At 43.5% G+C, this 23,577-nt stretch overlaps 1 protein-coding gene across 1 annotated transcript; it reads right to left on the reverse strand.

Moving 5' to 3' along the window:
• Positions 1 to 443: 443 nt before the first annotated feature.
• nr1d4a (nuclear receptor subfamily 1, group D, member 4a) lies at positions 444 to 11,006 on the reverse strand (the record flags this gene model as incomplete). Its single annotated transcript, XM_080534951.1, has 8 exons — positions 444 to 640; positions 1,132 to 1,342; positions 2,138 to 2,323; positions 2,438 to 3,018; positions 5,510 to 5,654; positions 5,770 to 5,858; positions 6,021 to 6,299; positions 10,988 to 11,006. 8 exons carry the CDS (start codon positions 11,004 to 11,006, stop codon positions 444 to 446), a joined length of 1,707 nt encoding a protein of 568 aa, XP_080391077.1.
• Positions 11,007 to 23,577: the final 12,571 nt, after the last annotated feature.

Below are 23,577 nucleotides of genomic sequence, written 5' to 3' on the forward strand. Positions count from 1 at the left end.
TAATCTTAATATTTTAAGTGTATCTAAGTAAGGTCCCTATCTCTTATAAACATACTCATACATATCATTAATCATGGTGCCTAAGTTATCATTGTCCGCATCCTCCTCTCTCTCTCAACTGTAGCTTAGTGGTCTGGAGATGATGGAAGTTTAGGATTAACATAAAGTTAACTGGATTTTGGTCTTCAAAAGACTGGAAAAACTGGTTAAGAGCACATTTGATCAGTCCAAAATGCTAATTATAAGCCTAAAACATTGATTTATGCTTTTCTAGACCATCTCAACCCAAGTTTAGATCTTGAGGTTAGGGGTGTGTGTGTGTGTGTGTGTGTGTGTGTAAAAAGAGTTATTTTCAGTGCATAATTCATTGTTCCGTCATCTCCTGGGAAGTCCTGCCCTGGAAGAGTTTGGAGTCTGTATGTGTGTGTGTTTGTGTGGCCTGCTCAGGGGTCGATGCGGAAGGCTAGCAGTTTGTCGGAGTGCAGGCTGTTGAGGGTACGCAGGTCTGGCAGCCGCAGCAGGAGCTTGGGGAAGACAGAGCTGTCGTCAGGGCGACGGCGGGTGATGAGGGAGCGCAGGGCATGGATCAAATCCTCCTGCAGCTTTTCTACAGCCCCCATGTCAGCGATGCCAGAGCGGTCTGAGGAATACAGACAGTCAATCAATCAATGAAACTTTATTTACAATATATAGCACAAGTCATCCATTGAATGCAACACTGAGTGCAATTTTACAATAACACTAGATAAAAGCCTAAAAAGGTGTGTTTTAAGTTTTCTTTTAAAGATATCCACACTCTCAGCCACTCTTAAGTCCTCCGGCAAGCCGTTCCACAGTCTCGGGCCATAGTGGTTAAAAGTGGGACAGTGTGAGGCTCTGAGAGAAACAATAGGCTACTGTATGTAGAGTGCAGCCTGTCTGTCAATAGACTACTGTATGTAGAGTGCAGCCTGTCTGTCAATAGGCTACTGTACGTATATCTAAAACTCATTCAGTTAAATACTTTTCTTTCTTTAGCAGTCCATATGCATGTTCATATATCAAAAGAATCTTCTATAATTGCTTATGTGGCCCTGTGGCCTATATATCCCTCCTGCTTCCGAGACATGAGGTGTAATTGCCTTCTCTCACCTGCAGAGACCAGCACCACAGCCATGAAGAGGGCCATCTCATCAGGCTCGAGCCCCAGAGCCCCCAGCTTCTCGCTGAACTCAAACATGGTGTCCAGCAGGGATCCCATGGCCAGGGCCCGCAGTGTGGACAGAGGGTACGTCTGCCCGTTCAGGAAGGTCACTGTGCGTTCCTCAGGGTTAAACAATGTGCAGAATCTCACCATCAGCACCTAGCAAACACAGAGTATACATAGTTAAGGCCACATATATGTTATACATGGACACAATGATCATCTGACATTTCACATACTGTTTCACCAGCCTGGCACAAGCAAACAAAACCACACTCAAACCCTGTATAAACAAACTCTTAAAGTGCTGGACAAGAAACCAAACACACATCATTACTGCTTCATCTTAAGAAAAGATAATATTTTAAGTAGGGATAATTTAATCAAATATAAATTATATAATATTATGTGTACACCTGTCGCCTTCCATGTCGCATCTTGCAAACTGTTCTGTCTTGTCCGTTTGTATCTTTTGTGTTAAGTATGGGTTTGTTTGTTCTGTTTGAGCTTGCTCTAGTTTGTGATTATTGTACGGTAATTGTCTGCTGTTGTTAGTTTTTGTCTAGGTTTGGTAATTTGTTTTGTAAGTCATTTTTGTTATCTGTCTTTTGAGTTATTTGTCCTCTTCTTGATATGTTATCTTCTATATTTGGTAGCGTATGTATTTTAATATTTTGAGATTTTAGGTTGCCTCTTAAAATCTGGCCAGGGACAGCAGATGAAAACTAGCCTGCTAGGCTAATTCTGGGTCATTTACAGCATGTCTGTTAATCAATGTGCATTGTCCCTATTTTAAATAAATCATAAATCATAAATCACCATGGAGCATGGAGCAGAATCACAGTGATAAGAGAACATAATTAAAAAAGTGTTTGGGATTTTATTTCAGCTCATAATATACAGAAATCATGTGAAAGGTGATATGGAATTAGCCATTTTGAACAGCAGCTGTACCTGGAAGGTACCTGACTTGAGCAGCATGACCTGGTCATGCTGGCTGAGCTCCTGGAATCCTGGGATGCCCTTGGCAAACTCCACCACCTCCCTTACGGCAGGAGTGAAGCACTGGGAAAAGGACTCCCACACCTGTTGGCCGGAGTGGCCCGCCGCAGACACAGGACATGCATTGAGAGGACAGGCCTGAGATTGATGGAAAGAGAGTGAGTGAGACTAAACATATATAATAGACTGTTGATTATTGTGTAGCTTCCATTACAGCTTCATTACAACGTTATAAACACAACAAGCACTCACCAGGACTTTGGTGCCCGCTGCTAATTTCCACGGACAGGAAGACGGGTTTTGGGTCTCTCCACCAGTGGAGAAACTGTTGTAACTGGCTGGGCTGCCCCTCTGAGGTGGGACTGCACTAGACTGGTCATGATTCTGATTGGACACAGCAGAGTAGCTATAGTGACTGTTGTCCACAGAGGGGAATGCATGGTGGTTGTCATTGGGGGCAGCTGGGCAGTGAGGTGCGGGTGCTGCTGGGCAGGACTGGTACCCCTGGGTGGAGCTAGGTTGGGAGGAGCCAATGGGATAATTGGCTTCCTGAGAAGTGTTGCTGTGAAAGGGAGATGGGTTGTTATTGTTGTTGATGATGTTGCGCCTCTTGGCTGTTCTGTCCTGGCTGCCGACAAAGATGTTGTGATAGGCCCTGGAGATGGCCCCGATGGCCTCTTTAGAGTCGCTCTCTTCAGGGTTGGGAGGAGTCTCCCTCATAGGAGAAGAGTCCATGTCCATGGTGGCCGACTCATTTAGGCTGTTCATGTAGCTCTGCATTTCATCCAGTAGCCTCTGCTTCTCCCTCTTGGGGATACGACCAAAACGTACAGCTGATGAGGAAGACACAAACAGAGTCGATTGACACATTTGTCCATAACAAGTGATATCACTTGGGGAAATATGGGATCCAGTCTGTTCTGCACAAGCATAAATACAAAGCATGTACTGTACACATTCCCTTGGTCTTGTGAGTGGTAATGACATTATGCATTGTTATACCACATCCTGTCAAAAACAAAATGATAGACAGGATTGTGCACTCAAACACTAAATAATGAGAAATCATGTGGAAGCTAATAAGCTACTAATACAATACAGTAATTGAGTATTCTCTTATTTATATTCTTATTAACTGATGCACCTGTAAACAGATTGTATAAGTCTTGAGGTGAATACCTCCCCTCTCCTCATTCACCCACCTCTCCCCTCTCCAAGAATATCCATCAGCTGGAGAGGCTATTTATAGAACCCCGCTACCATGCACCTCATATTCCCCCTCTCTCCATCTCTCTCTCCTTCTCGTAGCCCCTCTCCCTGCCTCTAAGTGGGGAAGTGGGTCATCATAGATAGTGATGTCACTAACACTGCGACAGAGAAAAAGAGGTGCAAGAGTGGTGGCAAAGAAGGAGGGAGTGAGAGTGTGGACAAGTAAAAGAAGGAGATTGTGAAGCAGGTAGAGAATAGATTAAAAGACCGCGAAGGTGGAGTTTTGGATTAATAACTTCCCAAAAATCTGTTCTGACCCTAAGTACAAAGCATGAGGCAACACATACAGTGCAAAAGAATATCAAAAATATTTGACAGAGGAGTGCTAACATAAACAATTTTCTATTTCTACTGATATGAAGTGTTTTTGATCAAAACAAAATGTTCCCCTTTATTGCACATAACTTATTTTTATGGATTGGAGTGTTACTATTTCTTTAGCTGTGTAGTTTTATTGAGTTAATACCAATGTATGGTCTAAATTTCATGTGAATAGCTGCAATGGATATATGTTGAATTAAAATATTGTTGATGTGTTGAATACTTATTTCTCCCACTATATAACATTTGAGAAGTTGTAAAGACTTGTTGACATCTGTCATAGCAGTTTATGACAATGTATGTACTCTGTTCAGTCTCTGCACAATGCAATGCACTGTCCCTATAGAGGAGCCCAGAGAGGGATACGTATAACAGAGATAAAGGTTAAAAGCTGAGTTCCATGTGCTGCAATATGACTTTCAACTGCTGCCATGTAAATAAATGTTACATTATTATTATCATCAAGTTATCATAGTAATTGCAGTAATGATAAGGACCTACAGTAATTGCACTGAATGTAGCTTTAAGAAGATGTTCTGGTTAAAGGAGGGAAGTATGCCACCATGCCAACCGACTTACAGTATTTGCCTACAGTGTATTGCAAAGCCAGATTCACACAGATGCCTCTTGAGAAATCAGGATGTATTCTTTAATGTGGGCTGCAGGCAGTTACGTGAGGTTTTCCTGTTTTCGCAATAGGGTAGAACAGAGGAAAGGGGTTTCTAGGTTGCGGTTTTGACACTTGCACAGAACCACTTTCAACAGGGTCGATATGAGTGTCTGTCCCCCTTAAGGCTCTCCTTACCACCCTCCCTTCTTGCATTGCACCTTTGAGCACAAAAACTGCCAACCACATGCAGAAATCACTCTACCCTCTTACAGATTAGGCAACACAGAACACAGAAGGGCTCAGATAGGAAGGAAACCTGCTGAGAGGAAAAAGACAGGCAAACTACACCAAGTAGGTCATGATGCGTGAGAACGCTATAGGTCCATATTTCCTTTGTTTTTCTGGGTCAACCAAACTATTTTTCTTAATCTGTTATGATGGGGGATTTATCAATGTTCAGTTATCACGCCTAGAAGTAGATGAGATGAGCAATACAGCTGATGAATTGCGTGACAGGGACAGGCTGTTCTCGCATCACCGGCTTTGTTGCCGTATCTGTCATTAATTGCCGCAAGACGCTATAAGGGCTTACACAAGGTAATCATGTTGCCCCTGTTCCAATTTCCCAAAATAATTCCTGTGTTTGCTGCAGTTTTCTGGATGACAAATAGCTTTAGGGACTTCAAGGCTCCTATACTCATAAATCACTGTCGGAGTGCTAGGAGAGAGCTCAGGGAACAGGGAGGGTACTGTCCATGGAGGTGGGAGGGGCTGGAACAAGAGTAGGGAGAGGAGAGGAACAGGAGGATCTTGCAACGGGCAAGAGAAAGACAGACTCTGAAACGTACAAAAAAGAATATGGGAGAAATTGTGTGGACAGCCTATAGTGTAGATGTGCCTACATGTTCCCTTCCTTTGTAGTGTTATAAGGTCACTGGTAAAAGACCAGTAGGATGACCTCAAAAGACTTTGCACCATCGAGACCCTCCTATGGGTTAGTGCATGTCTCCGCTATAACCACCATTTTCTCAATTTAGTCCACCTACTGAGTACATGACCATGTCTATGTGACACACTGACATACTTGGCAGAGTGCTCTCATTTCGATTGATTGTAACACTTACCATCTCTAGACATGCCAACGGAGAGGCATTTCTTGAAGCGGCAGTGCTGACAACGGTTGCGGTTCATGCGCATTATCAGGCAGTTCTCGTTCTTCACACACATCTTGTAGTTGATGTTCTGCTGGATGCTGCGACGGAAAAAACCCTGTCGATAACAAGATAGAAATACAAGATGAGCATCATCCTATGTATTCTAATATCTAAGACTGCTTCATGTGACACATCCTCATACTGCATAGATTTGGTCATCGTGATCATACCTTGCAGCCCTCACAAGCATGCACTCCATAATGGAACCCAGACGCAATGTCTCCACACACTTTGCACAGGAGCACCATCCCACCAGTCTCTGTACATTCAGGATGAAGGAGAGAGAAAAGAGTCATACGTGTGATAATAGGAAAACACCCATGAACAGAAGGAATACTAAAGATGTGTACATGAGAAAAATAGGACCAGAAAAGATAAGGTGGACATTTGGGTTCAGGAAACAGGGAAGCAATGTACTCACTGGTGAAAGTTCCTGTGAATCCACAAGGCCTTTTCCCTGCGATAGGATGTTGGTGGGTGAGCTGGGTGGACGTGGGGGCACTGTAAACTTCAGGGAACTGGAACACCAGTTTGGAGGATCCGCAAGACCTCTTCAACTCTCCGATCTCTGTGAGGGTGACCTCCTCTGGGGATGAGGGCTGGGAGTGGGATGATGAAGGTGACTGGGTCTGGTACCCACTAGAGGGGCTGCCAGGGCTGGGACTGGCACTGCCAGAGGAGCCTGCATACAGAATAACACCTGCAACAAACAACAAAAAGCAGAAAATAACTTAGTTGTCCTCACTGTGGAGATGATTTCTCTAAATACATTCAAATTCAAGTTTATATTCAAAAGCACATTTAAAATATGGGTAGCCTAAATTATAATGCAGGCAAGGCTCAGTTGGAGAGATTTTTATAAAATGGTACAAATTATAGCATAGTGAAGCCAATCAAATGGTATAAATTATGTTTTCTCGAGTAGATTAACATGTAGGGAGAGTTCATGTGATGAAACTTTGCACAACCTCTGACTGGCGATGGACATCTCTGAGAAGCGTTACTGCCTCATCATATGAATGTAATAGGCATAACTGTGCATTCTTGTTCAAGCGAAGGAAAGCGCTAAAAATACTGTTGGAAGCACAGCAACAGAGAGCATCGATGTACCAAACAACTCACGTTGGCAAGCAATCCCTGTGTCATGCAACCAACTGCATTATTTATTTGTTTGTCTCTCTAAATAAGAACAAGAGAATGTTTGGATTGTTTTCAATCCAGTTTTTCTGCCCTCGCATCTCGCATGCGTTTGGGATGAGCTGAGACTGCCTCATGTGTTTGTTTAGGCTGCTGCGTTCTCCGCTCCAATAATAGCCCCGCTCCCTTGGCCAACTCCAGGCCCAGTGCCAGCTAACTTCACGACACCTGACCGCCGCCTCACATCTTCTGACACGGCTACTCATGTCGTCATAACAATCATAAGTCAGCTCTATGATTGTAGTAATATAGTATGTGTGTGCATGCGTGCGTGTGTTCTTGCGTGTCTGGTTGATGCTTGGAAAGTTGGTGGAAAAGATAGAGGGGTAATAAAAATAGGGTGCCTAAAAGGTTTCATGGTGAAAAACTGCAGTTGTGCAGTATCAAGTGTTTTTATAATTCCTGAGTTAGCACAGGTTGATGGATTTATTGTTGTACACTGCAGGGCTACAACTTTAACAGACACCACCAGACTTTGCATCTCTTTAGCTGAGATTGCAAGCACCCAGCCCAGTCAAGCCCAACCCACCCAAACACATTGCAGGTTCACCTGAAGTCTCACATCGGAGCTGCTCAGTGTTTGTAAACGGCCTTTACACAGCATCACCATGCAATAAATGCTGTCAATTAATAATAGTTGTTTTACTGTCTACCCAAGGCAATTGAGGTCAGTGGGGAAACACTAGCATTAATTGAAGAATCAGCAGGTCCAAGGCAAGCAGCCATTGGTGAGCTTAGTCTATCCGTGCAATCCCTAATCTGCCAGTGAGTAGAGGCAGGCAGAGAAATGTGAGCACTTTACAGGCACAACAATCCTCCCCTCCTTTCCTCCTCCTCCTCCTCCTCTTCCTTTCCCTTCCTGATGCTTGCTCTCCCCCCGCTGTGGGTCTGGAAAGAGAGCCACACACACCTGGTTGCAAGGTTGTTTGCCAGTCCTTGCTTTGTAAAGTCTGGCCATGAAGGGGTGGGTGATGGTGTGGTGAGGGCCTGTATGATGTTTATATAGACCATCTTAGAGAATGATTTTAAAGAAGAAGACTGAGGCCAGAATCCAAATTGAACCATAAAAAGCATCGTAATAAAGGATGATGTGGTGTCAATGATGTGGTTTACATGATTGTTAACACCGTTCACTCATGAGGAGCATTTTCTTCATATCACAACAAACTCCAGTAACCTAGCTGGGGTAAGTAGGTCAATTTCACAGCAACATCAAAGGAATGGAATAAAGGAGTGCTCTCCAAAGGCTGTTGCTGCAGTACTGCATATCGTTAGACTGGGGTTCAACTTACGTAAAGTGAAGCTCAGTGGTGGTGAATATATGATAATAATATATATATATCTATATATATATACACACACACATATATAATGTATATCTATGCATGTTCATAGATGTATTATATTCTAATTGTAGGATGAATTGCATCAGTAGCACTCATCCCCAAAATATGCACATATTAAATCCGTACTACAGGATTAATGACTATACTGTATCTCAACCATGCACTGCATGTCACGTTAATCCTGTAGTATCGATTTCAACATCCCTTTGAGAAAGCAGCGGCCACTAGAGAAAGGGAATGTCACGTGCCAACTGTAATACATTCTAGTAAGCGGATGTCCCTGGCTGAACCTTGAGTTTGGGACAGATTTAAATCAAAACAGCTATGGCATTGGGACTTAAGTTATGATACAAATAATGCATTTGCTTTGAATATAAAAAGTGCATGAGGCAGAGAAACGTGACAAGAGATCAAATGAATGCATGAAATCTCTGACCCACTGACCAAACTCCCCCTTTCCATCACCACAGGCAGCATCAACACAGAAGTGTCCGTGAGAGAGAGAGAGAGAGAGAGAGAGAGAGAGAGAGAGAGAGAGAGAGAGAGAGAGAGAGAGAGAGAGAGAGAGAGAGAGAGAGAGAGAGAGAGAGAGAGAGAAGCTGGAGGAAGGGCTGGGGAATCACGCGGCTCAGCAAGGGCATCCACGTGAGGACGATGGGAGATTCGAGGAGTGCATTCAGTGGGAAGACATTGCGCTGCTACGATCCCACCAGTACTCAGAATGCATAAACCCCGCCGGAGGCTTTGCCTCGGTCATAATTAAAGAGAAGAATTAAATAGAGCACCATCTTATATATATCCCTATATACAGTATATATATATACACTGGCGGACTCAGAGGGGGTCAGGGGGGGGGCGACCGCCCCTTCTGGTGCCCCCACGGTTGAAAAACGTCTCTCTTAAGTGCCCTTTTGAGTGGCAAAAATGCCCTTTTGAGTGGCAAAAATTAGAGGACGTGCCCTATTGGTGCCCCTCCAATGGTCTAAACTTGACCATGTGCCCCCACAGTTGAAAAACGTTGCACTAAAGTGCCCTTTTGAGTGGCAAAATTAGAGGATGTGCCCTATTGGCTGCCCTTCCAATGGTCTAAACTCGACCATGTTCACTGATGGGGTCCCATGTTGTGCAGTAGGTGCCCTTTTTTTCTTTTCGCCCCTGCCCTTCAAACAGCCTGAGTCCACCACTATATATATATAGGGAGGCTGGATGTGGTCTGACCGTGCACGGAATTCATGGAGCCAGTAGCCAATACTGAATAGCAAAACTGGATCGATTAGGCCTACTGTTAATACTGAAAGTACCTAGTAGCTCTAGGTTTTAGGTTTTCATTTTTGACAGAGTGGGCACTGCCTGTTTCAGTTCACAAGAACAGTTCCATTTTATGAACTGTTCAGTGACGCTTGCCTGCGTGAGTAGGGGGATCTGGGTCAACTTGCTCAGGTGTTATGTGACCCTCTCAATGTCATGTAATCATCATGTAGTTTAACGACTTGTAGTTTAACTACTTGTGTGAACTGCATTACCATTTGATGTTATTTACTCTGGGTTAAATAAAGCCATTAATCTAATCTCTCATGAGTCTAACCAACTAACCCCCAAGGCCTTAAATATCTATCAAGGGCAATCAATAGTCAAAATCGAACCATTACAAACCAGCCTCAAGTTCAAGTGCAATGCATGCAAAAAATGGATGGTGGCAAGAGTGTTCATGTTTTTTATGGAAGGTAGGCCTCCTGTCAAAAACATTTGACACCGGCCCTCACCAAATATGATGATATCATATTAAAACAATGGTGTTTCCAGACATTGTTATGGCCTGATTTTGAGGAATACATTGGTTTTGCATGGGATTCTCAACTCATGGACTCAGATATTAGACATAATTGCCCTATGACTTTAGGCACCCTAACTCGGCCTACACATCCTACAAAACAGTTTGAAACACAATTTGTTGACAAGCATAATCAAGTGATTAAGTTTGGAGTCTGCTCGGCTGTGCTACAATAACAAGCGAGTATAGTATATTGCCCTCTGCAGATAACTGACATATGGAACAGATAGGGTGCGCCTGCCCTTGGCACAACCCATTTCCATCACCTGTGCTGGAACGTGACTGCAGTTAGTGTAAAATGAATCACCAGTCATGTCAAGGGAGAGTGGAATCGGTAGAAATCGTGACCATGTGCACTTTGGCTGACCTCAGAGCAACATTAATGCTGTTGTTGAACTTTCCATAGTGATTCACTTTGTATCATCAACCACTATTGCTGCCCAAACTGTCTGTAAAACGCAGACATTATGACAGGAAAAAAAAACTGACATTATTGACAGTGGGCATGATTTATGAAGCACGTGAAAACAATGCACTATAAATGTTGCGAGTTTGTTTTCATTAAGATGAACAGGAAGTGGCCATGAAGTCAACCTCAACCTCACACACTGTCACACATCATTTAATGATCTAAAGTGACAGCTCCTAAAGCGGACTTGCAAAACATAAAACATGAATGTCAAACTAAAACTAATATCAAACAAAATGTAGCCTACTGCATATGCATTGCATATCGTTTTCAATTTCATTACTGTTCTTAGAGATATCTAAACGTCTCTCTCAGGGCCAAAGCCTAACCTTGCAGAACAGTTCAAACGTTGGGCATAATTAGCCTACACACAATTACGCATTGTGTGTAATTACATAGAAGGAGCAATTCAATAACGATGTGTTGCTAACCTTTACATTCATCTCTATTGAACAAGTTACGTTGTCGCTATGTGTAGGCTAAATGCAGGTTAAACAATGCATATCATAAATGTAATATATTGTCGGCATGATAGGCCTACTTACCACCGGGACTGTTATCCATCTTTCGTGTCGTTTTTTCTCTTTGATAAGTTATGATGATCGACTTTCTGAATGTCAATACGCTGGAGCAAAAAGTCGAGATAGAGTCACGAAATACCTGCGTCAAATGTTTGCCCCATAGAGCGCAAGAGATCAGACAATCGTGCCAATCTGAAACTTCCCTGTAAACTCTACGCAGCTATCGGACAAATTCCAGAAATTCAGCATCTCCGAGAATGAACTATTTTTTAAACACGTTAATTAATCACGTTTGCAAGGTGACTGAGAAATGTGACTTGCTTTTATGTCCCCCTCAATGTATGTTGTGTCTGTTTGGTGGTGGTGATTCAGCTCACTCTAGTGTCGAACTCTTTTCAGTCTCTCCCTCCTTTACTAGTCTTTGGTGTGTTTCCATTGGCGGGTATAAGAGCTGAGGGGAGTTGGATGCTTTAAGCAAAGCCCACGCCACATGTGCACTCTGCATGTGCAGGGGAAAGCGCTACTGTCCTACTGACACACATTTGATGCAAAACAACGGAGTGTGCGATAAGAAGGGCTGGTGAGGTGGGGGCGAAGCACATGGAAAATGGGCGTGGCTCACCGTGACTGCTTCGTTCGTGCACTTGAAATGAAGTCGTGACGTGTTTCCGGGTCCAACGTTGGCTGAGGCGCTGTCTTCGAAATGCCGAAATAATAATAATAATAAATTATATTTATATAGCGCTTTTCCGAGGCTCAAATACCCTGACAATATGGAGAAAACGGGAAAGTATTGTGTCCCTTGTTGTATGAATAGATCCGAGTCTAAAAAACGATTAAACTGTCATTCTACCGCTGTACTACAGGTACTCTGGTGGAGGGAATTTCTGGTTTGGACTCGGAAATGGCTAAACGTCACTTTTGACGTCAGACTTAACAAGCTAGACAATGGCAATCGTTCAGATCATGTGTCCGAGTGAAATATAAACAAATGTGTGCGTGTGTGCGTGTGTGTGTTTGAGAAAAAGACAGAGACAGGGATGTGTGAGCAGTATAGAGTAGGCCTATGTAGAGATGTATTTGTAGAAATGCACTGTAGTAGTGTATAGCATATTTTACATTTAGCCTACATTTAAATTGAAGGGGCCCTATACTTGCAATGTATTTTACATAAGACGGAGAATACCTATTAGGATACAATGATTGACTGATATGAGACTATGTTACATATTTGTTTGTGGCCGTAATACATAATTTCTGCGATGCATTATTCAGACTTTCTGAGCTGCGTCTTATTGGAACAGACATGAACGCCGACTGGTTTGCCATAGAAAGGCGCCCCTTGGTGGTAGAGTTGTTCATTGTTAATTTTCATTGTTCATTGTTAAAGACATAATCTGGAATTTCTTTTGCTGTTCAATACCGATTTAAATGTATGATATACCCATTGATTCTTGATTGATTGATTGATTGATTGATTGATTGAAAACCTTTATTGTCCCCAATGGGGAAATTTTGTTGTCAAACAGCTCAGTTAGGGCAGAAAACATTCAGTACAGAAAACAGAAAAACATTCAATAAAAAACATAAAACAGTGCAGGCTCAATAAGTAAAAAGTTCCAAAAGTTCCATCTCCAGGTCTCCCCCACCCTGCAGGGCCTGGTTGTAGAGTCGGAGTGCAGCTGGAATAAAGGACTGTCCAAATCTTTTTGCACTTTGACGGGGGAGAACAAATCTGTGGCTGAACTTGCTCCTCATCCCTGCCAGCTCGCAGTACATCGGGTGGGAGGGATTGGCCAGCATGGCCGCCAGTTTTTTCCCCATCCTCTGTTCTGCCACCACCTCTAGGCTGTCCAGCCCGGTCCCCACCACAGAGCTGGCCTTCTTCACCAGTTTGTTTAGCTTCGCAGCATCCCTGGCACAGATGTTTCCACCCCAGCAGGCCACGGCGAAGAACAGAACGCTGGCAACCACCGACTGGTAAAACATTTGCAGCAGCTTGTTGCAGACACCGAAAGACTCTAGAAGAATATGACTTATAAGTGCCATTAAATTAAGTGCAACTGTTTAAACTGATCATAACCGAAAATATACGATACAGATTATTATTTTTAACAAACACTTTATATCTTTGAAACATGTTTAAAACTGTAATTTCAATATTATGGACTGTTAGTATGTATTACTCTGTGTATGAATTTGAGAGTAGCCACATTTCCCCAGCCCCATCTCTTAACTGGACAGAGGTTAAAATAGAGGTTCTAAGCTTTAATTCAATGTGTTATTTTTTCAGATTGTTTCACAACTTTTTTATACATAGTATTATAGTAGTATTATACAAAAGTATTGGAAAATTGTCTTGACAGGTGTTTCTGTTTAGTCAGGTGTGTTTTGTCACATAATTTGTGCAAGCATAAGAGAGCTGTCAATATCTAGTACTGATTCTAGGCTTTGCATTTGCCTTTGGAGTCTGTCAACATGAGGACCAAAGAGAGTCAAGGGAGCTATTATGAGGCTGAAATATCAGAATATCTAGAAAACCTATCAGAAACATAGCCAAAACCTTAGACTTACTCAAATCAATTGTTTGTAACATCATTAAAAAAGAAAAAAAAGCACTGGTGAGATCAGCAACAGCAAAAGGGCTGGTATAGGCCAAGGAAGAATTCTAACAGTGGATGGATAAAGAATGCTCACCATAATTAAGAAAAAACCCAAACAACTGTCCCACTGATCAGGAACAATGTCCAGGAGGTAGGTGAATGTGTCAGAGACTACCATCCACAGAATACGTCGACCGCCAAGCTACAAAAGCTTTGCTGCAAGGTACACCTGTGTGAAGTGGAACATTTGGAGAAAAAAGGACCTGCCCAAGATTTACAGCATACCACCTCATCAAAGTGGTGGGGGGGTGCTATGGTACTGGCTAACTGGTCTTAATTAAGGATGGTATTGCTGACAGCAGAAGTAGAATGTAAACTTAAGTGTACAGAAACGTATTGTCTGCACAAGTATATGGGTCAATGACGTGACATGTACATTTTGTGTCCGAATGTAATATTTTCTAAAATTAACAATTAATATATATACATATACATTATGTTAACTAACACTATTGCTCTCCTTTATTGAATACACAAAGAGTTTATGGTGATTTGTTACAAATTCAGGCACTTTCAGCTCTTTAAAGGGTTGAAAAGTCATTCGGTACAACCGTCCGAACACAAATGCAACCAGCTAATGTGCCATTAAAATATCTAAAATGATATTACAACTATTATATAAACATTCTGGCATGATTTTACAAAGGTTTATAATAATATATTGCAAAATGGTTAAGGATTTTTATGTAGAAATGTTTGCTTTCCTCAAATCACTTTTGTCACAAACATTTTTTTTCACTGATATCATTCGGAGCAACCAATTTCAAGGCACCATTTTGGATCAAATCAACTGATAATCATCATGTGACAGGATATGACATCATTAAGACCCCTGCAGCAGACCCTCTGAGTGAGAAGAAAAGTAGCCAGCTCTCTCTTAAATGTTTGATAAATGCACTTTTCCGCTCCCTGTTATGAATGTCCCCAAATATCATTCGGAACAACCGCTAAAACACACTGAACATGTTGAAATATTTTAGAAAGATATATTTAATATTAATTCATATGTTGCTATTCTTAAGTTCAAGCTCAAGGTCAAGTTCTCACATAAGTAGCTAAACATGTGCCTGTTTTAACTATTTACTTGAAGAAAATAATTCGGTACAACCAAAAAATAATCATTCGGTACAACCAGAAATCTGGTTAAATATAAATATAATGGTTGTACCGAATGATGACAATATATGTTAGTCCTATTTGCACATCTTTGGGTGCAAAATATATAATATATTATTAATGGAAAATGTGTTATACATCATTTAACTTTTTAACCTTTTGCACTTCTGAAAACCTTCTCCGTCACTGACCCAAATACCTCCAAATTAATTGGATGTCACTTCGTCATACAGTAAGATAATGACCCCAAACATACTGCCATAGCAACATGGGAGCTTTTCAGGGGCAAAAAGCAGAAAGTTTAAATACATTTGAACATGAATCTAAGTTCTTGATGATGAAGATTTCAGGCCAAATGACCTGAAAACAAACAACATCTGATGATAATAATAATAATAACTTAAATGTATATAGCGCCTTTCACAAACCCAAGGTCGCTTTACAAGGGAATGGGACAAACGGAACAGAGCCAGAGAGACAAACACACAAAACAAGAAACAGTAAAACAGCAGAATGAACTAATAAGCTGACATGCAGACTATAGGTTGAAAGCAATGGTGAATAGGTGGGTTTTAAGGGCAGCTTTGAATATGTCCAGGGTTGGAGAGTTGCAGATATCCTTGGGCAGAGAGTTCCAGTGGGTGGGGGCTGCCACACTAAAGGCTCTGTACCCGATGGTCCGGAGTTTGGCACTGGGTTGGATGAGGAGGCCCGTGATGGAGGACCTCATAGTTCTGGATGGGGTGTAGTGGTGGAGGAGATTGGAGAGGTACTGGGGGGCCAGGCCGTGGAGGGATTTGTAGGTGAGCAGGAGAAGTTTAAATGTGATGCGGTGTTTTGACTGGGAGCTAGTGCAGACGGGCGACGATGGGGGTGATGTGCTGCCAGGGCTTGGTGCGGGTGAGAACCCTGGCAGCGGAGTTCTGCACATACTGGAGCCCAGGGCTGGACTGGGACAAAAATTAGGCCCTGCCATGTGGCTCAGACCGGCCCAACACAATCGGTCCGACACCGCCGATCAACATGCTGGCAGTCTGAAAGACTAATAATCTAAAAATCTATCGACCTAATCTAAAAAGTGATCTAGCATGGAAGGCTCAGGACAGGCAAAGTAATTGAAGTCCTGAACGTGGCACTCTGTTTCCTCTGTTTCATCTTTTTCTCTCTCCTTTTCCTCTCTTTCCCTGACACTCTGCTTTTCTGGGGAGGGCAGCAGCAGCTCAACCTGGTTCAACAAGACATGGACAGAGAAGTAAACTAACTGGTTGTCAAAATCAGCAAAGTTCTCATTTACATGTACACACAGGCTGCATGATTGCATTATGTTACACCAGAAGCCCAGTCATTTCAAATGGAAAGTTGCAAGACAACATTATTGGGTTGCAGACTGCATGAGTTTTATTTCTCCATGCAATAAAAAGCATTCATTAGTTCTGAACTAGGCTAGTGTAGATTTTTTTTTTATATCTTTTTTTTCCAAATAAAAAGTATTATTAACACCCATTGTTGGTATTGCATTTATGTCAGTGACAGTGATACCTCAACTTGCTAGCTAGCAACAAAATGCAGAACACCCCCATCTAACGTTAGCTATAGAGTCCACAGCCAAGCAGCACTAACGTTACACCACGAGAGAGATCATTGTGTGTGCATGAATTCCAGCCAAGTCCTGGTGAAGCGCAATGCAATCATGCTGCCTGTACGGGTTAGCATAAGTCATAAGACATTCTCTGCTGCTGCTCCCTTAATCTGGCCAATGCAAGCGACTAACATAACTTTGCTTTTGTAAAACCAAGTAACAACATTGCTTACCTCTCTAGCTGTGTCCTCTGTCTCCTCCTCAATTGCTAACGGCACATCAGTGCTAACGTTAGTTAGCGGTAAAGATGTTGCTGTGGCAGCCGCAGCTGTAGTAGGCCTAGCCCCCACAGTCGATGCAGAGAACATATCTGTCAGTTTCTGACATTTTGAGGCATCCTCTGCTAGCTTCTTACTTTTTTTCTCCCTAATTTTCTGGGCACCCCCTTTCACTATCTTATCTACGAACATGAGGTAGAGCAATTGAGCAAGCTGTGCAAGGTTAACAACCTGTTGCTAAACAAGTCAAAGACCCAGGAATTCATCGTAGACTTCAGGAGGAAAAAGTCCGAGATCCTGCCCCTGCTCATCGACGGAGAGAGCGTGGAGATAGTCTCAACCCTCCGATTCCTGGGACACAACATGCGGGATGACCTGGCCTGGAAGGACAACACTAAAGGCACCATCAAGAGGGCACAACAGCGGCTATACACCCTGAGATGCCTCAGGAAACAACACAACAAGAAGGAGATACTGGTGGCCTTCTACCACGGCGCAGTGGAGAGCATCCTCACCTTCGGCATCTCCAACTGGTTCCACAGCTGCACAACAGCGGAGAGAAACGAGCTACAGAGAGTCGTGAGAACAGCACAGAAGATCACCGGCGCCCCCCTCCCCTCTCTGGAGGAGCTGTACAAAACACGCTGTCTCAGGAGGGCCTCCAAGATCTCCAAGGACCCGACCCACCCTGGGCACGAACACTTTGTCAAGCTGCCCTCGAACAGGAGGTACAGGACCCCGGCCGCTAAGACAAACAGACTGAAGAACAGCTTCTACCACAGGGCCGTCAAGGCCCTGAACACAGAAAAGGCCTAAGTTCTGGGCCCAGGACAGTCCGGACGGATTGTATGGCAGCTAGTGCTGAGGCACAAACATGTACATTTTCAAGCCTGCAAACTGTGACACTTTAAAATAATGTGAAAAAAGACTTTCTTGTGCAATATGACAACCCTAGTTGACTATCTGTGCAGTATAGTACAGTGGATTGTGTACATAGCCTTTATTGATGTAAACCAGCTCCTTACCTTCTTGTGATTTTATGCATCTATGCTTTTTCTAAAATGTGTTTCTTTTTCCTTTCCTAAACACCAGGGGAGCCTCCCCTCCTAAATTTCGTTGTTTGGTACCTGTACTGTAGCAATGACAAATAAAGTCTATCTATCTATCTATGACACTGTACTTGGGTTGTCGGCCGAGGGATCAGAGTGGGGGAGGGGGCCGATGGACAGCAGGGCCTAAGCATGTGATTGGGCCAGCCCATGTGTTAGTATAAACGGGGGCCGCCGCTTGATTCAGCGTTAGTTGATGCCGCGCTATTTTGGGCCGAGCTAGTTTATTATTTTTTTTTATTTTTTTTTGGGGGGGGGGGGGGGGGGGGGTGTCAGGCGGCCCGACCGGCCCAAAACTAGCGCGGCCCATCTGCCAGCGGGCAGAAAGATTGTATGGCCAGTCCAGCGGTGCTGGAGCCTGTCCAGGGCAGTGTCTGGTAACCCTGACAGGACTCCATTACAATAGTCCAGGCGGGAGGAGATGAAGGCATGGATGAGGGTCTCTGTGACGGAGTCTGACAGAGATGGCCAGAGTCTGGCGATGTTCTTGAGGTGGAAGAAGGCGGATTTAGTGATGGATTTGATATGTGACTGGAAAGACAGAGTGGAATCCAGAATGACACCCAGGTTGAGGACTTCAGGGGATGGGGAGATGGAGCAGCCATCCACCTGAAGGACGAGATCTCCAACCTTCTCGAGCAGTGCCGGGGGTGCCACAACCATTTAACCTGTTTTCTTGTTGAGTTTGAGTAGGTTAGAAGTCATCCAGTTTTTTATTTCTTTAAGGCAGTTGATGAGTGACTGTGGGGGGAGTGGTGTGGATGGTGAGGTGCTGAGATACAGCTGAGTATCATCAGCGTAACAGTGAAAGTTGAGTCCATGGCGGCGGATGATCTGACCGAGTGGGAGCATATAGATAGTGAAGAGGAGTGGACCGAGCACAGAGCCCCGAGCACCATGGATGACTGGGACTGGGGGGGAGCTGGAACCATTGATGGTGACAAACTGTTCCCGGTTGGTGAGATATGACTGAAACCAGAAAAGGACCGTACCGGTGAGGCCTAGATCGTCAGATAGGCGGTTGAGGAGGATTGAGTGGGAGATGGTGTCAAAAGTTGCTGAACGGTCAAGGAGGATGAGTAGGATGAGTAGGCTGATGCGGCGAGCGGCGGCAGCAATCGTTGGTGAACTTGATGAGGGTGGTCGCTGTGCTGTGGCGTGTTTTGAAGCCGGACTGAAGGATCTCAAAGAGCTTATGGTTGGACATGTTCTGCTGGAGTTGGTCGGCCACTGCTCTTTCCAGGATTTTACTGAGAAAAGTAAGGTTGGAGATTGGCCAGAGGTTCTTAGGTCTGAGGTCCAGTCCGGGTTGCAGTACATGCCTCGCAGAGCATCACCAGAGAAGATACCCAGTCTGGTGGGGTCAATGGGTCACAGACTTCAGGATTGTCGACCAACTACTAATATATTATTATATTATATTTACAATATTTTATACAATATTTGGAAAGTTATTAGTTTATACTATACTGAGTATAAATAGTATAGTATCCCTGAAAATCGTGGGACATGTTTTTTCTTTGAAAGCTGAGAATTTACTTTGGCCACATAGTAATTGTTTGATTTCAAATCCAAACCATTGAAGTATAGAGCTAAAAGAAGACAACATGTTTCCTCTTTCCGATACTTATGTAGGACACTTTTTTCCTTATTTATTTCAACAACTAGATCTTAATTTCAACAACTAGACCAGATTAAAGTGGACTAAACAAAACTATAGATCTAGTTTGGTGAACTATTCCCACGGACATAGGTGGATTATCAATTAGTGTTTCATAATGGTTTTATTTGTTTAGTTTTTTTCTCTCAAATATTCACCTTGTTCGTTCTGTCTTGCATTTGAAGTGCAAATAAAACAAAATGGTTAATTATGGGGCCACTACATGTGTAGTGCATTTTGTTTCAGTTTATTTTAATAACAATACCCTTAGTAGGCATGTGTTATGAAAAGGTTTGAACTAGGCCTAAGTATTAAATGCAGTTCGTGTTTCTGTCACTAGAGAGAACCAGATAGCTGCATATTGCATAATGTACCGCCTCAACGCCCATTGTGGCGAGCTGGTTGAAGATTCCTTCTTTTGATGGTCGAGATGGTAACCAAGGTAATTGAGCAGATAAAGAAGGTAATTGAGCAAACAATATCTTAACATGAGTTATTTAGAATAATGTACAATGGTGTATAGCTCTGACGTAGTATGCTGTATCTGATTTGTGGTCTAAAAAGGTGCCTTACCGAATTGGGTTTGTATACACAGCTTTGAAGATTCCCAATGTCTTTGACACATGGAGACATTTTCCTCTGATCAACTTGAGTGTTGCAGGCGTTTGACTGTATTGTAAGTACATTGGCCTAGGACATGTTTCCCATAGCCTATTTAACATTTCAAGCTTCCCAAGAAGAGAATTGTAGTCGGCATCGTATTCGGCGTATGTGTCAATGCGTAAGGCGTACACAGGAACGCTTTAACATAAATCTTCGAGCGCCTGCCAAGATTAATTGGATGTCTCATATTCAGAGTACGTGAAATAATGATGTGTTTGACACGAATCACGCACATGTCATGAGAATATGGCAGGGCATGTAGATAATTACAGGGTGCTAGCACTGTTTGGGGACTGAGCAGGAATCGCTGCCAACATACACACCTGCAAAACACCTTGTGCCTGAGGCTAAAGAGACAGTCATCACTGTCTGTCTGTCTGTCTGTCTCCCCCCCCCCTCCATCTGTCTCTGTCTCTGTCTCTGTGTGTGTGTGTGTGTGTGTGTGTGTGTGTGTGTGTGTGTGTGTGTGTGTGTGTGTGTGTGTGTGTGTGTGTGTGTGTGTGTGAGTGTGTGTGTGTGTGTGTGTGTGTGAGTGTGTGTGTGTGTGTGTGTGTGTGTGTGTCGCTCTCTCTCTCTCTCTCTCTCTCTCTCTCTCTCTCTCTCTCTCTCTCTCTCTCTCTCTCTCACACACACACAACTTTTCTTTTTTCACTGGTGAATTGTTGCCAGTTTAGCTGTGGGTGATGAGAGATTTAACAAGTTTATACCAAGCTGAGCCTCACAGTTTGTTTAGATTGGTGTTATAGAATGGGTAATTAAGCTTAAGAAAACACAGTGAATAGCTAAAGAATGCGGAAAATGATTTCAAGAGAGGTGTGGTATTACAGTTCATCTCCTTTCAACAATTAGTTGGTTGCACTGGTTCAAGTGTACTGTAACTTTTTTAGCTACTTCTTCTGTAGACCTATGTGTTTAATTCAAAGTAAGTCTTAGACCAATTTGAACTTTTCAGTATCCCTGAACTTTTCAGTATCCCTTTTTTCCTCACAAGGTCAGTTTTATGCACAGGGAGAAGGAGGAATGGAAAAGAGGACCTTTCTTTCTGAGCTCACAGATTTTCAGTAATTACAGAATCACTTCAATATGTTGCTCTCTGGCTGCCTTCGAGCTGCCCCCACCACCCCTCTCTTCCCCAGTGTTCGAGCTCTTTCACTATTTTTCCCCTCTTTCAGTTTCTTCCTCCCCCACTCCGTCTTTCTTTGCTATAGCTGTCTTCTTTCTCCCCACCACTCAGAGCAATTTTGCAAAACCACTGCTTAAACAAAGTCTATCTTAATCAGAACATCCTGGCACATTTGGCAGTGGGCTGCACTTGTGGTGATTCAATTAGAGTGAGCTAGCCAGAGAGAGAATGCGCCTGCGCTCGATCGAGAGAGAGAGAGAGAGAGAGAGAGAGAGAGAGAGAGAGAGAGAGAGAGAGAGATGGGGAGGGGAAGTGGAAGAATACTAGAGAATGAAAAGAGGAATGAAAAAGAATGTGGTTTTGCTGAAAGAATTCAGGCAAAGCAAGAGGCAGAACGGAGTACAGGAGGGAGAGGTGGAAAGAAAAAATTAGGCAGAAAGAGGGAGCACTAGAGTAATACTTTTTGACAGAGGTGGGTTCAGAGAGGGTTCATGGTGACATCATGGCTGATTTTTTAAGAAAGTATAGACAGGAGAGCCATTCACCTTTCATTGGACACACATGTTAGGGAATAGGCTATGTGCTCATGTACAGGCACACATGGCGCTAACTGTGTGGACAACCTAACATTACACCCCAACACACGCACACACGCACACACACACACACACACACACACACACACACACACACACACACACACACACACACACTCACACACACACACTCACACACACACACACACACCGTCAATGAGCTTTGTTCATTCACAGTTACAAACATACTTACTGGACTGTAAGTAACTGTGACTAATACACACATACAATTCTCCTATGCTCCTAAAGCATCTCATTTACCTTTGAGTTGTATTCCTCCGTGTATGTTTTTACTTCATGGCAGTTGGACTGGACTATGTGCGTTTTGCCAGAACGAATGAATGAGCTCCTTCATTTCACAGGATGTGTATTTAACTCTGTAACTAAAAACTGACTATGTGTAAGTGAGTGAGTAAGTGTATATTTGTGTGTGTGTGCGTGTGTGTGTGTGTGTGTGTGTGTAGGCCTTTGTGTATTTCTCTAAGTCTGTGTGTGTGTGTGGTGTGTGTGTGTGTGTGTGTGTGTGTGTGTGTGTCTGTGTGTGGTGTGTGTGTGTGTGTGTGTGTGTGTGTGTGTGTGTGTGTGTGTGTGTGTGTGTGTGTGTGTGTGCGTGCGTGCGTGTGTTAGAGAGAGGGGGGGTTGGCAGGAGTGCGCGTGCCTGCCTTGCGTCCCCTACATGTCTCAGTACGGCACCAAACTTCACATGACATCAATCTGAATGCAGGGAAATAGTGATCTCATTATAGGCATCTTGTTCCTGATTAAAACCTGCCGCAGCCACCACCAGCCCTCTTTTCCCCTCCACCCCTCCCTTTCTACCCCTCCATTTCTACCCCTCCACCCCTCCCTCTCCCTCCCTCCCCCCTCAACCCCTCCCTTTCCCTCTTTCTAACCCCCCCTCTCTTTTTAACCCTCTCTCCCCCCTCAACCCCTCCCTCTCTCTCTTTGGACCCCCCCTCTCTCTAACTCTCTCACCCCCCTCTACCCCTCCTTATCCCTCTTTCTAACCTCCTCTTCCCCCCTCTCTTTTTAACCCTCTCTCTCCCCCTCAACCCTTCCCTCTCTCTCTTTCTATTCCCCCCCCTCTCTCCAACCCTCTGTCCCCCCTCTACCCCTCCCTCTTTGTCTTTCTAACCCCCTCTACCCCTCCCTCTCTCTCTTTCTACCCCCTCACTCTGCAGCCAGCCTGAGGCTTATACACTACTATGGTTTCTAAAATGCAAATAGGTAGACTCTAAAGTGGAAACACAAGCTTGAACACACTATTTTCATGAATATTGTATGTCTTGAAAAATACACCCATTCAGTCAACAAAGCCACAAACAATGACAGCCCATATACTGTGGCATGAAGCATTGTCTAGACTGTAGATTCTTTGTCACAGACAACTGTGTCAGGATTAATGATGCCAGTATGGCGGTTATGATGTCACTGCCATGAGCAAATTATAACCCAATACTGATGAGGCCATGGGCCATTTTCCCAGTGCTGCCCAGTGAGAGAGGGCAAGAGATAGCACTCTGATCTATCTTCATTATCCCCCACTCTGCAGTCTCCCAGACACAAAGATCATAAATCTCACCCTGCAGCACACTCCGCTGACACTGAAACACAAACACTACTAACCTCTGACCTCCCTGCTGCTACTGGCCACACACACACACACACACACACACACACACACACACACACACACACACACACACACACACACACACACACAGCAGGCATACAATTCCATATACTGTATATCCTTTAGTTGTGACAGCACCTCATATTATTGTGTAATGGTAGCATATGATTTCATGTTTGGCTTTGTTTTAAGAG

This window comes from Nansenia antarctica (genome assembly GCF_963989245.1).
Source record: "Nansenia antarctica genome assembly, chromosome: 6".
Classification (NCBI taxonomy): Eukaryota; Metazoa; Chordata; class Actinopteri; order Argentiniformes; family Microstomatidae; genus Nansenia; species Nansenia antarctica.